Raw genomic sequence first — 21,271 nt, forward strand, 5'->3', positions numbered from 1 at the left:
AAATTCGATTAAAATATCGAGTCACTTAATTTGATGACTACATGGTGACGTGACCAATAGAAGGTAATTAGTATTATAATTAAGACAGCATAAAATTAATCACCATTAGGTATTCAGTGAATATTAATAATAAAACCTGTGTAGTGAGAAGATAGCAATATCTATCATCAAATATACAGATTACATGTATTAAAAAAAAAGATGTTTCATGTTTTATGGTAAAATACAATAACTTAGAATGATCCACGTACATGGTAACATCTTTACAGTTAACATCCATATACTTGAACTAAAGACTAGTTTGTTGTTTTTCTTTAAAAAACAATTTTTAGAAGAACAGAGAAAGACTAAAATAACTTTTGGTGGAGTTTTTTTCTCTGAGCTAGATGGTTTGGTCGTGGAGCTTTCATCGTTCTTCTGAACAACATCATCAACACAAACTTCAGGTGAAAGCTCCATGACCAAACCATACACCTTAGAGAACAAAACTTCACCAAAATCATTCACCTGAGCTACAAATCTTCTCCATCAACTAAAATTACTTCTTTTTCTTTCATGTTTCTTTTATTTGTCCAGTTGTTTAAATTTGTATTTTATGTTAACACATGGGGTCAGAATATGTGAATGTTTTTATCTGGATTGTATAAATATTGAACTTATCAACAACTATCTAATGATAATTAACTGAAAATAAAACTTATTTTAAATAGTACGTAATTAAATAGGAATTTGTGTAAAACTTGATCGTTTTCTTTTGTTATCCATATAAGTGATGTGTAGGGGTAAAGATAATATTCAAAGACAGATTTTTATCAACTAAGCGACTAACTATATTGAAAATTAACATAATTCACACCATTGCACAAGCAGGTGGCTATCAGGGCTCAGTAGCTAAGTGGAGAACGCGATGGCATTTGAAGTGAACGGTACTGTGTTCGAGTCCTAGAGAGTGAACATCAACTCTGAGATGCAGGTCCATCCAGATGACGGGTCCCAAATAGGACGAAGTGAGGCGCGTCCTGGATTTCACTGCTGGCCACTATTCATCTTAGCTTCAAAAGTTTGTGACTGAAGGCTATATAGATGCAATACCCACAGGATGCACATATACCAACATGAGATTAATCAATTTCAGTCCTAAATAACAATCAGAAGATACAAGCAAAACAACACCAAGTGAATTTATAATTCATAGTTGGTCTGATGAATATGTATAACGATGAAGATAAATAAATCTGTAAATTGCGAAAAATAAGTATTATAAATGCAATGAATCAAGCATAGCACCTATGACAATTTTTCTCAAAAAATCTCATAATTGATAACTATATATGAAGGTTATATCATAGATAGATGTTGGCTAGATAGCCACTGCAAACTAGAAATCAATAGACAGCTTTTTCGTCTTAATATGAGACTCAGCAGTAGCCATCTACAACTCCGTCAGAGATCGAACCCACGGCCTTCATGTCTCGTAGCGCGTTTTTAACCTTCAGATCATTGAGTTCTCACTCAATAGCTTACGTTTCCCACTTCAATCAATTCACGATATTGTTCAATCATCTTCCACTGTCATTGGTGGGTAACTGACACCACTAAAATCGTCAGATTTCAACCACCAACGTTGTAGGGGAGTTTGATTTATAAAATCATATACACCAGTTATCGTCATGAGTAAACACTGGAAGTTTTTAGTACATAAAATAATATTTATATGTTTTTCTTAGTTTCATTAAGAGGTGGCTTTTAGGTTGTCAATCAGTAGGATGCACATTCAAACCCGCTTCATCATATTCGATTTAGACTATCAGGTAGAATATTACTAACAATAATATTAGCTGAGTAAGTGAACTTTCAGTTTGTAAATGAGTTAAGTTATACATAAAAATACCTTATTGATAAATTCTGAGTCTTATAACTAGATCAACTCACACTTCATTGCAGCATTCTTGCCTCATCTATCAAACAAATACTCCAATAATATAAGCTAAAAGTATGTTTTTAAGATGATTTTCTAGGTAAACTGGAAGTATTTAGGTACAACTCGTTTTATTTGTATTCACTGATACTTACAGAGACGGAAAGACTTACCCAATCACAACTGCCTTACATATATACACACACATCTGTTAGTGAACATGGTCACAAACCTAGATATACTACTGATACATAATAAACATTTTGTTGCATGGCAGCACTGATGATATTCTAAAAATAAAACATCATTGTGTCAATGGATATTTTTAGTTCGCTCATCTGAAATTTGTTTCGAATCATTGTAAGGTCATAATGGCCATTCCAGGCATGACCTACAGGTTAATCAATAATATTTATAAATGACCTGATAGCTGAATATAACATCGTCATGAAAAAGTTGTTGAATAAACAATCATTATCATATGTTTACCCACATTCTATAATTAACTTTTGAGAAGTAGTAAGGACAGATTTTTTTAAAGTTTAGACCCTGTAGAGCGAACTATAACCAGCCTAATTGTAATTGAGTTCAAGACAAAAACATTACTGTAAATGTGGGTATTTAAAGATGTTTAAATATTGATCGACTGTAAACAGGTATTTGTCTCAAAGTTTCAGGAAATCAATGTGTGGTACTTTCTGTACTCATGATAGTCAATGAAAACTACCATAACTGAGACTATGACAAAATTAAATCAACGTGAAAATCATGGTTGTGGCAGAACAATACACGCATCTAACCGATATTGTTCGAATATAGTCCTTACAAACTTTAGGTACTTCTTCGGTATATCATTCAGTTATACCCCGTCATTAAAACATGTCCAAAAACGGAGTCAAATTCAGGTGAAGAAATACACCAGTGGTCAGGCATTCGTGCCCATCTTTCGAAACGAAGAATGAATACTTAATTTAAGCATCCAGGTCCAGTTCAGGAACAAAGCTGGTTTTCTTGGATTCGCTATAACCGAGCTCCAGTCAGGAGTCAAATTATGAAAAGCTAATATTTCACGTGACATTAGTCGGATTGATTTTTCTGTGGATATAAAAAGTTTACTCTTCCGTATAAACTGAGACGACCAGTCTAATAGCATTAACTCCAGCTCCTCAACTCAACTAATAACTCCATCAACCCTATTTTTATCACTTGATTACCCTTATCTGATAGACCATTGGAAATAAACTTTTAATACTACCCAAAAACTTAGCATTTATTAAATAGCTAAAAATCAAAATGGTCCAAAATAACTAACACGTTTTATCACTATCTCAGTTTTCAGTAATATATAATCTTAATACTACGGAGAGGATTCCCTGGGGGTACTGTGTATATTACAGGGCGATACGACAGCATTTCGAGAGAAAACCTGGGATCTGCTAACCATTAAAACTTCTAAATAAATATTTTTAAAAATGAAATTCAACTTATTAATGCCAGCTGCTTAAACAATCAAAGCGATCTAATTAGTTGACTGAAGTTAGGAATTTAAATCATTGGGTGCCGATTAAAAGTCTGAGAGTTAAGCGCTCGCCACAAGACCTGAATAAACTGGGTTCGATCCTTAGTGGGATCGTAGATGCGTGCTGTTGTGGTGTCCGACAGCAAGACGATAGATTTATTTAGAGCTTCCTGGATTTCGATGGTTTTCTAACTAAAGTCAACTCATACATATATTGCATGAATTTATTCCTTCGCTTTCGGGACAAAGTGGCTTTTTACTATTATTAACACTAGAATTATTTATCTTGATAATATCCACTATGCTGACGTGAAGCATAGCAATCTAAACCGAAACACATTTATCAGCAGAAGTGATGAGGGAAGGTAATGATTTTGGAAAACAAGAGATTATGATCAAGGTAGAATAAGTGGTTGGACAGATCTTTATAGTATATATAGTTCTAGGTTTCTAGATGTATGGCAAATGTTTCTGCAATGCAAAGAGGACGAAAGCTCAGTCTTTGGCGAATTTTTATCTACCTTGTAGACGATTTTGAACGCTGCGTTTGTCATGATCGAATAAACCGTGTTCACATGCTAATCGATTATTGAGACGTTTACAGACACATTTCCTCCTTTATGTGGCCAAGCTATGAAATGCTCATAGATAGAATGAGCATTGAACTACATGCATAATTAGATTCATAAGAGCATGTAGACTGGTAATTAAGCACACAAGTGGTAAGATCAAACAGCTTACCACTTAAACTTTTCCTGAACATCAGTTCGCTGAATACTACTAATCAATAAGTTCGTGAGTGAGAAATTATCCTTAGTATGATTGGAGGTTCGACACCTTTGAAACTGATTTAAAGGACTTACTTCGATGGGGAATCTACTTGTAGTTTTAGATGTTCAAATTTTATAATTTTGTCAATAAGTCATGGGGGATATCTATTTTGACAATGACTTTACTTATGATGTTCATATGTCAAATCAGTACTGAGAATCCTTCGAATTCGTACAGCAGGAGACAATGAGATCCCCCACCTGCTTACCACTAAAGACGTACATGTTGCACATTTATAAAAAATCAGAACTATACATAAAAGGAACGTATTCAATCTCTTCTCCAATTACGGATTTAATTTCTCGTTTCCCAAGGTCAACCTCCTCCTCATATCTCCTTTCTATTGGCTTTTTACTCCGTAGTGACGTATTTCTGCCTCCACCTATTCTATGATCATACTTATTTCAAACTTATTATTTTGTTTTATCGCGCTAACCAACCCTTCTTCACAATTATTTATCTTTATCTATTTTCTCGATGAATTTACAAGGTCTCAACAACTACATTTTCAGTTTCTCAGTAAGAATAACATATCAGTATTTCTGCTTATTCCATCTCTCCATTATCATGTTTAGCAAATTTATTACCATAACCATCATTCTTATTAACAGTTATATTCATTATCATTCTGAAAAAAAACGAGTATATATTTTTGATATGAAGCTTTGAAAAATGAATTTGCCGAAGAGAGAACTCTACTGAAACAATCTTTGAAATTTTGTGTTTCAATGAACAGATTTCATTTACATCTATATTCGTGCCAGTATCTATGTTATGACTGATTAGAATTATAATGTACTTTGATTAACAATAAAGGAAAATTAAACAGGTGAATTCTATACTTTACTTTTAAAAAATGAAATAAGATGAATCACTTAACACATTGTATGAATGTTACACTTAAACGGTAACTACTGCATAGTATGCTTATAGTAATGACAATACAATTCCCTCAGTTAGCACTTCAATTATAAGACAATATTGATTACTTCAGTCGTCCCACCTCCTTAGAATAGTCAGATAAATAAGGAACAAAGATGTAAGAACACGATGATAATAATGTGTTACATATGGCTATTGTTATTTTTATCATTAACCAGTCTAATGAAATCGGAAATAAAAAGTAAATTTAAGATATTAGAAAAACAACACAGGAATTCGACCATAAGGAATGCGAAAAGGTAGCATGCGCACACATAGCATATATATATGATTAGAAACGAACCCATACACACAAACGATCAGACATAAAAACTAAATTATATTTCTGTTTTCAATTGAGACTACGATTTGGACACAATTTATTCGATTCAATTTTATTGTCGATAAGTTGTTATGATAATACTGCTAACAATGTGAATAGTAATGATAATAATAATGATCGGAGAATCTGTAGTGTGATGTAGTGAATATATGTATATATGGAGAGAGAGAGAGAGAGAGAGAGAGAGGAAGGAATGAGTTAAATGATGACGGCAGATGAATACGCACTGACATGCTCCACATATATGATACAATAATGACGGAGTCTAATTAGCATACATAAAAAATTAACGCTTTTTTACCAGAGAAAAAAAGGTGAATAATTTAACAATAGTCAAGTGAATTAATTACATTAACCAATAATGATAAGAATCAGATTGCAAGGTAAAGCATACCTACACATTAGACACCTAAAAAACTGATCATGAAAGTAAAAACATCCAAAATGAATATTAAACAGCATACACAGACACACATACATTTATCATCATCATTATGAGACAAATACACTAGACTAGAACATATAGCGTAACGTAGATATGCATTTTTTCTAAACATTAATTGTAATGATCTGTATTGGGAAACACTAAGTAGTGACATTCACAAAAAGAAATGTATTTATCTCACTTTTATTACACGAGCTATAAACACAAACACACACACACACACACACACACACTAATGAATGAGATGTATAGTATGCTTTTTGTCATTTACAACAGAGATCCAATTCAAATGGTTTCGTATTTGTAGTTATGTGATTTTGTTAATCACAATTGTCTAACAAAACAAACAAACAAACAAACAAAAGATTAGTTGTTATAACAAATGACTAAATTGAAAGTTTATATCATTGGGAAAGTGGACGGGAAAATAAACTCAAGAAAAATATCTCTCATTAAAAAAAAGCAAATGGAAACTAATCATTAAAATAAAAACAAAAGGATAATAATCCAGTTAAGAATTACAATATACGCCTAGGATTTTGTAAATTTTGAAAAGGAGTCAAAGCAATAGTATTTTCAAGTCAATTTGTAAATAGATTGAATAGATTAAAAGAGAGAGAAAGAGGTAATTAGCTCAGCATTATAGAGATAGGTCATTTCAAGATTCATACATACATACATACATACACAGATCGACAGAGATAGAGAGAATTACTGAAATAGTCATAAATTATAAATTGGATCTTTTTCAACATTGAAAAAATACAACAAGAATATTATGTAATAATTCTCTCGGAATGTTACTCAATGATTGTCATATAGATTGATTTAAAAAGGAAATGAGATTTCTTTTTCTTGTAAAGAAAAGCAATTATAGTTTTACAAAATTCAACACACACACATACATTGTTGAAGTGGTTCACATACTCCAACTGTATTGAAAGAGTGAAATATGAGTTGACTGATGCTGATTAAAATAACTGATTTGGACGTATTATATTCAGAGATTTATTATTATTATTATTATCGATGAAATTAACGGGGAAAGAAGGAACACACGTGTATAATGAACGGAAACCGCTAATGATTATGACGATGTTGATGACAATGAGATAACAATAATAAGTGAAATTGATAAATTTCTAAAGAAAACTACTACTACTACTGCTAAAGAGGAAAAATACAATGAGAGGAAAACAGAAAATAAAATGCTGTATCACTGAAATCTACTTCGCTCCTTCTCCCCTACACACACACTATTCGAATGTCATAATGGGTCTTAAATTAAGTATTTTTTAAAAAGGAGAATAGCATCTATCACCGACAATGAAATCAAAATTATTCAATAAAGAAAGCATGGTATCATTGTAATATTTTTCTCTTTCTATCTATTCAGAAAGGATTGAAATTGGACAATTGATAACGAGTAGTAGAATCACTAGTATGACCAAGTTGTCCAACTACTCCATTCTGTAAACCAAAAAAAAAATGAGAGAAAAAAAGGAAACAGGAATTCAGAATTCTGGACATAGTAAATGTTTAATCGTAATAGAAGTGTTGAACAAGTTTATTGTACAACACAATAAATTACAGAACGAACAAGAAATAATTTTTCTAAACAATCCTCCCATTTGGAAATGCTTATCTTTTATTTATATCATAACAAAAGGTATGAGTTTACAACTCAAAATACTTAGAATTTCTTTTCGGATTATCTACTCATTTAAAACAAAGAGCGATTTTCAGTAACACAACTTTAACTGACAGACATTTATTATTAATGTGAAAATCTTTCTCAGAGAAAAAAAAACTACAAAATGTTTTGATTATTACATACAACTTTCACACAGAATGTTGTTTACTACTATTGAACAGGAGATATTTGTGAGTCGGGAAAGAAGTACAAAGTAAAAATATATACGAAAGTGATCACTTACGAAAATCGATATCATGCAGAAGCTGTGATCAGTAAGATCGTCAACAATAATCCAGTGTTTTTGGGAAAAAAAATTCATTTTAGAATAGAGTGAATCAGAAAATGTCAGCTGCTTACACATTTTCAGAAGCAATATCATTCACCTTCGTCGTATACTCTATCTTCCTAAATTTACATCTAGGCCAAATTTATTAAGCGTAAGCAACTACTATTGTTAATAGTTTGGCTTATCGATTTTATCACTGGTCTTCCATCTACAGCGAATCATAATGAAAATAGAGAGCCTGGCACAAATATGAATCAGTTCAAGTTCCCAAAATACAACAACACAGAATATATATAAAACAGATAGTCATAAAGGAAATATCAATTTGATGTAAGTTACAAAAAACTATTAGTAATTTTACGCTGAATAGTAAATATTTCATTACACGTTAATCACATTGTTAGTACTATAGGGAGTTCTAAATATTCCACGATCTGGACAGGGTCAAACTAGAATACGATGACTGATCCATTTTCAACTAATCAGTGCTAGAGGACAAGCCTCGATTACATTAGCAACTAAGGATTTAAATATGATGTTAACTGATATCTGATGACCAGTTATTATGAATATATTACCATATACTACTTAGGCAAAATTCCTCTGAATCATTTAATACATTTGTTTGAACTTGAAACCACGTGGCTAGTACGCAAATGACTTGAGCAGTAAATAGGAATAGTAAATAGTATGAATTGTTTGGACGTAATAGTATAGCCCCCAAATGCCCTGGTATGGCCGAGAGTGGGGAGAGTCCGCTCTCCCTCTCCAAATGCTTTCACATGGCCACGCGTATATAGCCTCTGCCAGGGAAGTCCTACTCACCGCCTTCTCGCACCAGGGGTGTTGTTTACAAAGTTAAGAGAATGAAAAGCGAATGTCCGGCGCTTTAACTAAGTTGGTGTTCCGTACGGAGGGTCAACCTAGGGGAGTTGGAAAACCCTGATTTCAAACCAATAGTGCACATGGGCTCCAGGATCGTGAAGGAACAAATGGCGTATGGACCAATTGTTGGTCACCGGCTACCATGGGACTGCATCTCCTTACGACGCTCCACTGCCTTGTGGATCAGACCTTCATATCGAAGGCTCCGAGTGTGGCCCCCTAAGAAAACTACCTGCTTCGGTTTGGGCACCCAAGCAGTATCACAGCCCTCACATATCAAATGACGTTTGTGTGGCGCATATGTATTTGGTGCATCCTTGTACCAATATCTATGTGTTAAAATAAATAAATAGTATATTAGTATGGTGTACACAAATAGCACTAAAAACGGATTTAACGTGTTAAACACAAAAATGCCTAGATGAAATATGACATATTCGTAATATGAATCACTTACCACGGGATTATTCATTTTTGTAGGAAAATTATTAGCTGGGTGCATGGTGGGTGAAAAAGAACTAGCAGTTACTTGTGAATGATAATGGGCAGATGTAGAGTTCGCCAAGTTAGAAAATGGATTTGCATTAAATGACTGCTGGGCATTTGAGAGGAATGGGTTTTTACTTTCTGGATTAGATAGACTCAAAGTTCCAGGAAACTGATTGATACTTGAAGGTACTGTCATAATGGGATAACTTGTGAATGGATTAGTAAATCTGTTAAAAGCTGGAGGATTTGGAACTCCAACTGTTGGATTGGCAAAGGGATTGAGTGATTGTAAACTATCCTTGAAAGATGTATTCGCAGACCATCCATGTGTTGTTTCGACAACAGGATTATTGGAATAAGAAATATGAGGTGAGAATGGGGTGACCCATTGACTGGCTGATACACTAGACACATTGGTTTTAGGTAATGTAATATCATTTGTACCTTTTTCCATTATTTCTGGATTCATTGATTTAAGTCCGGTATTTTTAAATAAACCATCCAATTCTGCAAGTGCGGCATACTTATCTCCACCACTTGGACCAGGGAAACTAGACATTGTATTTATCGATGAACTTGAGAAAATATTCGATATAGTAGGATTTATGTTAGAAGGGAATGATTTAACTGTTGAATTATTTATAGAAGTAAGGACATCAGGACAGAAATTCGCGAAGAGATCAGACTTCGTAGTAGTAGTTGTTGTTGTTGTGGTAGTGGTGGTAACAGCAGCAGTATTTGAAGAGGAAGAAGTTGGAGTGGAAAAAGAAGCGAATGGATCAGCGGTCGCTTTGTTAAATGCATCCTGTTTTTGACTAAAGGTGAAATGATTCGTGACAGATTGTTGTGGTATCTAAAATTAATGATAAGATTTCATAAATCGAGAGAAAAACAGTCTGCAAAAGAACACAATGGCACAAACAGTATAAATAAAAAACATCGTAAACCATTCTTGAGTTTAGAATGAGAACACTTCAGTTTTAGATTACTGAGAATATTCGGTGACTTTTTTGTTCGATCATTGTTATCTGCGATGGATTGCAGAAATCTGTGAAACAACTGTTTCCTTTGTATCGTCTAAACTTGCATTAATTTATTTCTGTTATTTATTTACTCTGAAGTGGCTTGCATTAAGTCACGAAACGTCAGAAATATAAGTTTCTACTCATTGGGATATAACAAAAAATGTTTATTTATTATTACCTTTCCTGATTGCATTTCCAACTGAACTTGCTCCGCGTAATAAACCACTTGTTTACTTGTTATAACTGCGGATGCAATTGTTTACTTGCCCCCTGAACAAGGGCTGATACTACTCGACGTAAGAAAGAAGATAAAATTGTAGACAAAGAGTTTATTATACTTACTTACTTACGCCTGTTACTCCTCGTGAAGGAGCATAGGCCGCTCACCAGCATTCTCCATCCAATCCTGTCCTGGGCAATCCTTTCTAGCTCCGTCCAGTTGTAATTCATCCTTTTCATATCTGCTTCTATTATCCGACGTAATGTGTTCTTTGGCCTTCCTCTTTTTCGCTTCCCTTCAGGATTCCAAGTTAGGGCTTGCCTCGTGATGCAGTTGGACGATTTGCGTAATGTATGTCCTATCCATTTCCATCGTCTTTTCCTAATTTCTTCTTCAGCTGGAAGTTGGTTTGTTCTCTCCCACAGAAGGCTATTGCTGATGGTATCCGGCCAATGGAGTTGAGTATCTTGCGTAGACAGCTATTTATAAATACTTGTACTTTCTTGATTGTGGTTGTTGTAGTTCTCCAAGTTTCAGCTCCATACAGTAGAACTGTCTTGACGTTCGTATTGAAGATTCTCACTTTGATATTGGTTGAAAGTTGTTTTGAGTTACAAATGTACTTCAATTGTAGGAATGCGACCCTTGCTTTGCCGATCCTCGCCTTTACGTCTGCATCGGATCCTCCTTGTTCATCGATGATGCTTCCCAGGTATGCGAAGGACTCTACATCTTCCAGAGTTTCGCCATCAAGGGTGATTGGATTGCTGTTCTCCGCTTTGAATTTGAGGACCTTAGTTTTCCCTTTGTGTACGCTGAGGCCTACTGATGCAGAGACTGCTGCTACATTGGCTGTCTTTATCTGCATCTGTTCGTGTGTACGTGATAGGAGGGCTAGGTCATCTGCGAAGTCCAAATCGTCTAATTGGTTCTGAGCTGTCCATTGTATGCCGTGTTTTCCTTCAGATGTTGAGGTCTTCATAATCCAGTCGACCACCAGAAGAAAGAGGAAGGGAGAGAGTAAACAGCCTTGTCTGACTCCGGTCCTTACTTGGAATGCATCTGTCAGCTGTCCTCCATGCACGACCTTGCACTGTAGTCCGTCATATGAGTTCCGGATAATATTGACAATCTTCTCAGGAACTCCGTGGTGTCGAAGAAGTTTCCATAATGTCCTCCTATCTACACTGTCGAATGCCTTTTCATAATCAATGAAGTTGATATACAGTGACGAATTCCACTCAACTGATTGTTCGACGATGATCCGTAGTGTCGCAATTTGGTCTGTGCACGACCGATCCTTACGGAATCTAGCTTGTTGATCACGAAGTTTGGCGTCTACTGCATCTTTCATCCGGTTCAGCAAAACTCTGTTAAAGACTTTCCCTGGTATTGACAGTAGTGTAATGCCTCTGTAGTTTGCACATTTGCTCCTTTCTTTGGAATCTTGATGAGGTGTCCTTCTTTCCAGTCCATCGGCACTTGTTCCTCCTCCCAAATCTTTTTGAATAGAGGGTAAAGCATGCTTGTGGTTGCTTCGATGTCTGATTTCAGTGCTTCAGCTGGTATGTTGTCGGGTCCTGCTGCTTTCCCGTTCTTGATTTGTCTGACGACCAATCTAATTTCTTCCGTAGTTGGTGGATTGACATCTATAGGAAGATCTATGTGTGCTGCTTCGATGTCCGGTGGATTCATTGGAGCCGGCCTATTCAGGAGTTCCTCGAAGTATTCTACCCATCTGTTACGCTGTTGTTGAATTTCGGTGATTGGCTTGCCTTCTTTGTCTTTGACCGGCCTCTCTGGTTTACTGTATTTCCCTGCTAGTTTCTTCGTTGTATCGTGAAGCTGTTTCATATTTCCTTCTCTAGCAGCTTTTTCTGCCGTCGTTGCTGTTTGTCCACTTGTCCAGTTCTTTTTTAGCTTCAGTTTTAAATTGGCTACAACTAGGTGGTGATCTGAAGCTACGTCAGCACCTCTCCTGGTTCTCACATCTTCCATTGTCCTTCGGAATTTTTTGTTGATGCAAATATGATCTATTTGGTTCTCTGTAGTGTGGTCCGGTGAGATCCATGTAGCCTTGTGTATACGCTTGTGTGGAAATATTGTGCCTCCTATGACCAATTTGTTGAATGCACATAGATTTGCAAATCTTTCTCCATTTTCGTTTCTTTCTCCCAGTCCATGTCGTCCCATAATATCTTCATATCCAGTGTTGTCTATTCCGACTTTGGCATTTAGATCTCCCATCAGTTTATTATACAGCAACCACAAATCCCCGGCTGACCAACCACTAATTCAAAAACTGTATCGAAGGTATACTGAATTATGTATTATTTACTTACCTAGTCAATAGGTTTATTCAAATATATCGAACTAGGCAGTAGTTGATGCAAATTAATCAATAATTTAGTGTATGTATGGAATTCGCAATGCCAATTAACTTAACTGAACTAACTAACAATATAATAAATTACTGAGTTGAATATTTGCTTTGTATTGATACATGGTATTCCTACTAGGTGTTAACAATCCTTCAGAAACAACGATGATTCAACATAGAGACGTCACCGAATATCCTCAAATTAAAAGTGAGAAGTTTTTCTCCACATAACAGATTCAATTATAGCTGTTTCCAAAATGTCATCAATGAAAGAGTTGAGGAGAAAAGATGAGGCTGAATAACCCTGTCTAGCATCCAGCTACGTTAAGATTATCTTGACATCAGAACAGATGGCTTCACAAAGACCTTTGGTAATCAAGTTTATAACTTCGCTAACCAGTTACACGGTTACATATTGATCACAATTAAATATTAAAAATCCGTTAAACTGCACACCTATAAATATATTCGCTACTCATTATGAAGGCAGTTAGGAATATATAAAGCGGTATAATCGGTTACATATTAAAACTAACCAAGCTGTCTCCATTGACATTACTAACTTGTGTTGTCCCGCTGGTTAGATTGCTTTGGGAAGGAAGATTAGTACTTGAGCGAGTAGGCAGAACAATAAGTCCAGCAGCTGCATTACCACATGTATTACGTTGGCCTTTCTGATTCATGTTTTTCTCTGACTGCTCAAGAAGTTCTCGATTTTCTTTCACAGCTTCAGATTCTATCTGTGACGTTGGTTCGCGATACCTAAAAGGAATAAGATCATTTAATTACTGATCCATAGATGCACTGTGGGCAATAATCTGTTTAGAATTGATAAACATTTGTAACAGAAACCGAGATATCAACAATAAAACTTAGTTGGACTACAACATTTACAAACCAAATATTGATTCATGGAGAAATGTAATAATATAGCAGTACGTAGGAAATTCGAATAACAGAGAAGGCTGAATGACACTATGTTTTATCGCACTGTACTAATGGGACATGGCAACTTGAACCGGTGGGAGCACATGTGTCCAAGGACCTACGTCGACTATGACTGACCGATTCCTGCTACGCGGCCGGGGTATATCAACGCAATAGTTAGCGATACATAACGTAATTGGTGCACGCAAAAGCGATCGCAATCCAATTACAACTCAAAACTCTTGACCCAGGTGGCAACTATTAAGAAGACAAAGCGTGCACTGCAAAGAATATACAGTAGAGGAAAATACTTACTTAAACCTGTTAACTCTCATGGGGCATAGGCCGCCATCCAGGAGGTAAAAATGCCAGCCCTTTATATACAAATTCACTTTGTAACGATTGTCAATAATTAGGACTTAAATGAATATCATATTGAATGAATATATAGCAGAAACTGTCGGAATACACTTGAATACCATATTGAAATAATCAATAGCTGAAATTATCAGAATACAATCAAATGTTATAATAGGCGATTATCATACTGATTTAATCAATAATCATGCGTTCCTTACCAATAAAACACCGACTATGTGGTAGAAAAAGTATTGTTCGAGTAGTATGCCATACTCAGTGTGATACTCTACTCGCCTATGACCAGTTACTGATCATAAAAGCTTAAGAGACCCAGGATACATTAGTGGACAAAAAGTTTCCAAATGTTTCTACATATTACGCCTAATAATACTAGCCAGCTCTTTAAACTGTAGTGGCTCGAAAGTGCGTATTTTAGCTACTAAGCTACTGTACTAATACCAGTAGGTTAGAAGTAAAGTTCTTTCCATGAAATAATTACCATACTGGACATCGATGACTTCTTATTTTTAGGAGTCAAAAATATTGAATCCGAAGTAACATATACTTTTCCCGTGCAGTTTCATTATCGGTGAACTTTGAAGTGCAGATACAATCCTATAATATATCTTAAAAAGTTACCATGAACTCAGCTAAGTCAGCAAGATAGATCAAAGTATAAACAGCTTATTGAGCAGTTTCAGTTGATACACTTCAATTAGTTTATTTCCAGGCACTCGAAGTACAAATAAACTCTCAGTATGTGGGGAATCGGTGAGCGTCATGTAGTTATGTGAAGGCATACTAATTAAATCGTTAAAACTTGAAATTAATCTCAGCTGCGGTGTCTTTTAATACGTTTTTGGTATAATTCACTCCTAATCACTGACAATTTCCTTTTTCGTGGTTAGCGTCAGGAATTTCAAGTTCGTAAAAGCAATTCTCTTGTTTTTTAAGCTTTAAACGTGAAATCAAATAATTTAAATATTGCAATAAACGTTAAATTAGAAATCTGACTTAATTAGCTCAAACTCTGTAACCTGAAACTGACCACTTCTTGGCTTTTGTCACCTAGTCTCAACGTCGAGAAGTAACGTGCGGAATGGGAGCAGCATCTGCAAAATTTGTTTAAGCAATTGAAACCGATAGTTGTTGAAAGTCGTTACATTATATTCAACCCATTGAATCTTTTATTACTTATCTGCTGTAATTTATATATTTAACCCACTATGTAAAAGTATGTATGAGTCCGATTAAACGTATGTCTGCACCTCAATATTCATCTATCCTCCCACTGGTTGAAAGCGCAGACAATCAGAAACTTACAACTGATTAAGACTCATAAAATAAATATAGATATTTCGACTTTTTATTTGCACACCCATTCTCCGATGTTCTTGCTTGTCGATTTAATTAATAATCAACAATAGACTCATGAACTGGTGTTTTAGCTTTGGAACATTCTTAGGTAAATTCATAGTACTATTAAGAGAATTGGCCTGCTAAAATACTCAACGGGACATCACATGTTGGAGTCAAATGGAAAGAAACTAACCCTTAAAACAGTTCGTACAGTTAGAAAGTGACCACTGAATGCGAAAGATACGTGTTTTTAATTTGACTGTCGATGCTTTTGGACTTTTGTCGAAATGTATTATCATCCGTGGGTAGGAAAAATTGTAGTCAAGTGTAGCGTTAAGTAAGTCAGTCGCAAAATAGAACCTGGTATGTAAGTGCATCGGTTCAAGTTGCCATACTCCCGGGCAGTATCAAAGCTCACACACAAATCAAGTGACTTGTGTGGTGTATATGTATTCGGTACCCCTTTGTACCAACATTTGTGTTCAAATAAATAAATTAGCACAACAATAGGTTATCGTCAGGCTAAATCCCACAGTATTAGTGGCAATAGGAAAGATGAGGGGTCGAAGATACGATTTAAGAAAACATAAATTAGTGAAGTAAAAACAGAAAATAATGCGAGCAATTCAGCTAATGATTTGGGAGAAGATATAGAATGAATCCACTTGCGCCACCGCAAACGATTCTGAGCCATGTCACTCAAAGTCTCTAACCAATAGTTAGGATAATCACCTGGACCCCAGCTAGTCTACATTTATTGACATAGCTCAATGAGTTCATGGACAAATGCGATGGAAAGCCCACCAGCTCCGTTAAGTAAACGACGTATCTGACCTGATTAATTTATGAATTCACACAACAGTTTAAATTTATGTGATTTATGAACATCAGCAACTTTTTGTTAGGCCAAAATATCTATTTTTCAGAGCTGATACTGATCAAAGACATGCAACTCTAGGGGAAAAGTTTGGCAGTTGGTATTTGTTTTCTGAAAATAGGATCCCAAGTATAATACAAGCATTTATCTATCCCTAGACTCGTTTTCGGAATAATATATTCCTTCGCCGTCTGATCGTTTAGTTTTTAAAGCAAGCTTTACAGCTTTCAGCAACAAATATAATGTAAAAATTATAATTAAATTATTCGTAAGCAAAGAACATGAGCGTCTTAAGGACTGAATCATACCACATCAAACCGAACACTACGCTCATTCGCTAAGTACTCATCTATGAACGATGCCCCAAGTGTAGACTAATTGTACTATTCAGTCGCCCAAACTGAAGCAGAGGGTGGGGCCCGAACCCAGGACTTAATGGTCGAAATTCGAATGGTCTATCCACTAAGCCGACGTTCAACAAACTGGCGTTATCACTGAGTTATTAGGACAGCTAAGAACAAAACAGTTAAATATAACTCGACCAGCAAAACAAATTCTTGTTTACCTGGAAAACTGGTACAAACTCTACCGATATTTCCAAGAAAACTGACACGCTGAATGACATCGAGCTGTCTCATCAGCAAAATGCATGCAATTATGATAACCAGAAAGGTAACACTCGCACAATTTGAGTCACAGTTTTACTCACCAATATTTCAAAGGTGTAGTATTATTCTTTTGCTAAATAAATATGACGTTAATGTAACGATTTGATGTGTCGGAATTTAATAGGAAACGTATCTAATCAATCTGAGTGTTAGAGAAGCATAGTATACGTACAAAACTAGGTATGGAAAATATGTGATAGAATAGATCCAAAGATCACTTCGTAATTCCTGCACTGATCTGTGATTATAATACGCGAAAGTTCATTCTATGTTGTTTCATGGTTATAAAACAGCCTATGAATGGACAAAACAGGAAGAACCTAGTAGCGTCCAATCATAAATGTCCTTGAAGTATAGCTCAATCATGGTGAGACCTTGCAGTGAGCAGTACTGAGGTTAATAATAAATTATCACATATAAATATTTATATCTCGTGTATGAGTGACCGACTGATAGAAACCATGGTTTAGTTCCTAAAGATTTAAATCATCAAAAACTGAGACAACCGAAGGGTGTCACAAGCAAAACCATCACTTATCTTGTCATTTGCTAGTTAATACACAGGTAGGTTTTAAATCTAGAGTTAGTCAGACCTACACGACAAGCGACGAAACCGGTGATTATTGGTTTAAACTGTGTCTACGTCCGGATATAATTGTCATGCACTGATTTAAATATTTAGCCTGATGCTACTTTACATTAATTAAGGTGCTATCTCATCTCTTCGAACCATATTTTTGATATCCAGTTGTTTGTCATTATCCTATCTTTACCCTGATGAGAAATTGGACGGGTCCATATCTATTCACCATTAAGTTATGACTGAAAAATCAGCCGATATTTACGGGCAGGACTCAGGAACGTAAAATATTGGTGGCGGATTCAACCAGCTCTAGGTAATCCATAAGGTTCTGTCTGAAGTTCGCGTGGTAACTACGCGAACACATAGTGACTTCAAACCTTGTTCAAAATGGCTACTAAGGATGGAAATATTGATGGTACTACTGGTAGTGTTGAACGCAAAGCACTAAGTGAACGATGAAGGGCAACAAAGACAATGTCGAAAGAGATACCGTAAACATTGGGTAGTGCCATGAACAGTGTTTATCCTTGCTAAGCGTGTTACTTCGAAGAATACAATAATGCTATCTTCCACCAATAACCTTAGCTTTTTTATGCAAACTTTCATAGTTTTCGTAGCTCGGCTACTCTCTTTTTGAAAGAAAAAACCAAAACAATACACTCACCATTTTTGTAGCTGGTACTTCTGTCTTAAATAATTATCTAAAGCTCCATCTTTCAAGTCTTTCTCAGTCATGGTTTGGTCTTCGCTAAGAGCCAAATATATTTTTCGGCATGCCTATTTGAAATTATCCGTAGAAAACCACTGTACCTTGTTTCCACGAGTGCAAAGGAAGTCAATCTCTGATTGGGAAAAATTTGACATTGAAATTGATTTCACTCTGTGGTTATATTTTCTCCTAAACATAACAATATTATAAGGTTAGTGCTTACAGAGCACCACTGCATGTTGTACAAACAAAGGAACCAATTGTGATGTTTATGTACGTCGGGCCTCTTTGATGACAATCAAAACAGTACTTGTTTTCTCCATGAGTGACTAAAGTACGCAAAAACTGCAGCGTAGGGTCCTGCATAACTTGACCGAGTCCGCCAAACCGCTAGTTCATGAGTGGCGCGTAAAACGACACTAGGTACAAACGTTCCTAGTTGACCAAACTTATAGATACAAGAGCCAAGGTATTTTTTTAATTGCTTTCAAGCCAGCGGAATGAATTTTGTGAGATTTATGAAACAATTCACTGAGAGGTTAACATGAGGTTTCGATCTCTATACGCGCGAAACAAAAATGGCGGTGGCGTTTTTCCGCGTTGAGTGAATGTTTTAGCATTGTTTGTATCCGAGAGTGGAAAAGCTTTTTTATATTTCATAAAGGCGGATATTTTCAGTTACAGCAACATATAAACCTCAGCCTTTTTTGTTCAGTGTCTATCACCATTAGAGCCTCAAATAAATGCTTATTCTAGGAATCAGTTTTTTGTTTTTCTCTCTGTAAGACTACCTAACAATTTAAATGGCGCAAGCGAAACATCGTTTCGGTAGAATTGCATGTCTTTTTTGTTCGAGGATAGAATGCAATGTGACAACTGCACTAAGTGGTATCACAACGTGTGCACCGGACTCATATCGGCTGCATATAAAAGGTGCTGCAAGCCACCATCACGTTCGCTGATTCTTGCGGCTATCCAGCTAATAGCTAGAGAGGTGCCTTCAGATAAACAGCCAGTAGCAGATGATCAGCCTTCAGTTTTCGTGAAGGTAGCGAGCTTTATCATGAGTCCAGCTTTGGCTTTGAACAGGACAATCAAGGTAGACCCCAACAGTGTAGCGGATAGCAAACACAGATGCAGGTATAGTTACAATGGGAAAGAAGAAGTACACTGAGGAGAAACAAATCATGGGCGGCACTAAGATATGTGAATCTTATAGGTCGCCGTCACAGTTTTTTACATCACCTCCAAGTCTTAGTGGGTGATAACACAGTGAATGAAGCAGTCCTAAAACAAGGATGGATACAAGCTCTCCCATGCAACATCCAACACTGTTTGGATGCACAAGATCCTGAAACCTCATTATCTTATTTAGCGCGTATAGCCGATAGAATAATGGAAAGAGGTCCTCCAATTGGATCAGGCACAATAAATCACACACAAAAAGTAGAATCAGCAAAAGATCCCGTCATAGAAGGACTCATCGCGGGTGTTAAGAGTCTCACTGAGGCTGTCATCAGAATGCAAATGGGTCATAGAAACAGGAGCAGGTCACCACAACGACCACGATCCAAGTCACAAAACAGGTCACAAATGTCCAGACAATCTGGGCAATTTTGTTGGTACCACTGGAAGTTTGGTGTCAACTCAACCAAGTGCATGCAACCATGCGCCTGGCCAAAACAAAATTCCAAGATAGCGGGAAACGAATAACCCTTCCCCAGGTCGCGACGACTGAGGAGGGGCGCCTAAACAGTCGCTTGTTTTATTTTGGAGACAGAAACTCTGACTTGGATTTCATGGTGGATACTGGCGCTGCTCTTAGTATCATCCCTCAAAATAAAACTAAGCTGAATCGAGAAACATCTCCAATTACACTTCAAGCTGCAAATAAAACTAAAATTGCGACATTTGGACAGAAAAATTTAACCCTAGATTTGAGGTTCAGGAGGCAATTCCCTTGGGTTTTCACGGTAGCCGGTTTAGATCTGGCAATACTGGGGATGGACTTTCTAGAGAGATACGAATTTCTGGTTGACATAAGAAACGGCGCTTAACACTGAAAGAAACTTCGAATTACACAAACGGCAAAGAAAGTCATATTACATCTCTTAACTTGATCCAAACTCCTCCAGTAACAACAGCGAAATTCCAAGATATACTCGCGGAATTTCCTAACTTAACTAGACCAAACCCACAGCCTTCCAAAGACAAACTAAAAGTAAGTCATACTATCAAAACCGAAGGTGCACCGTTGTTTGCAAAACCCAGGAGACTAGCACCAGATAAGCTCAGAATCGCCAGGGCCGAGTTTGATTACATGCTACAACTGGGTATTATCCGTCCATCTGATAGTCAATGGGCATCCCCTTTGCATATTGTCCCAAAGAAGAATGAAGGCGACTGGCGACCGTGCGGGGATTACAGAGCCCTCAACCGTCAAACCGTACCAGATAGGTACCCAATACCGCATATCCAAGATTTCACAAACGCTTTACAGGGTATGAACATATTCAATAAAATTGACTTAGTCAGGGCATATCACAATATCCCGGTGGCTGATGAAGATATCCCCGAGACAGCTATTACTACACCCTTTGACTTATTCGAGTTTGTACGCATGCCATTCGGCCTGAGAATTGCGGCACAGACATTTCAAAGATTCATAAATAACCTACTTCGAGATATGCCATTTGCGCAGGGGTATATAGACGACTTGTTAATTGCCAGCCCCGATTTGCAATCACACGAACAGCATGTACGAGCAGTGTTGAAGAGACTAGATGAACATGGAATAAACATACACCAAAGTAAGTGTGTTTTCGGTGTT

At 36.3% G+C, this 21,271-nt stretch overlaps 1 protein-coding gene across 2 annotated transcripts; it reads right to left on the reverse strand.

Annotated features, from left to right (window-relative positions):
• Positions 1-4,647: 4,647 nt before the first annotated feature.
• On the reverse strand, positions 4,648-19,020 carry AGFG1_1 (ArfGAP with FG repeats 1). Of its 2 annotated transcripts, XM_051214215.1 has the most exons (6): positions 18,665-19,020; positions 18,543-18,630; positions 18,397-18,509; positions 13,495-13,720; positions 9,302-10,186; positions 4,648-7,447 (listed from the first exon to the last, which is right to left on the reverse strand). In XM_051214215.1, the coding sequence occupies exons 1-6, from the start codon at positions 18,805-18,807 to the stop codon at positions 7,370-7,372; spliced, it is 1,533 nt and encodes a 510-aa protein (XP_051067362.1). In that variant the 5' UTR covers positions 18,808-19,020; the 3' UTR covers positions 4,648-7,369. The 2 variants fall into 2 exon arrangements, with proteins under 2 accessions (XP_051067362.1, XP_051067361.1); XM_051214214.1 differs by having other exon boundaries at positions 4,648-10,186; positions 13,495-18,630.
• Positions 19,021-21,271: the final 2,251 nt, after the last annotated feature.

This window comes from Schistosoma haematobium, chromosome 2 (genome assembly GCF_000699445.3).
Source record: "Schistosoma haematobium chromosome 2, whole genome shotgun sequence".
Lineage (NCBI taxonomy): Eukaryota > Metazoa > Platyhelminthes > Trematoda > Strigeidida > Schistosomatidae > Schistosoma > Schistosoma haematobium.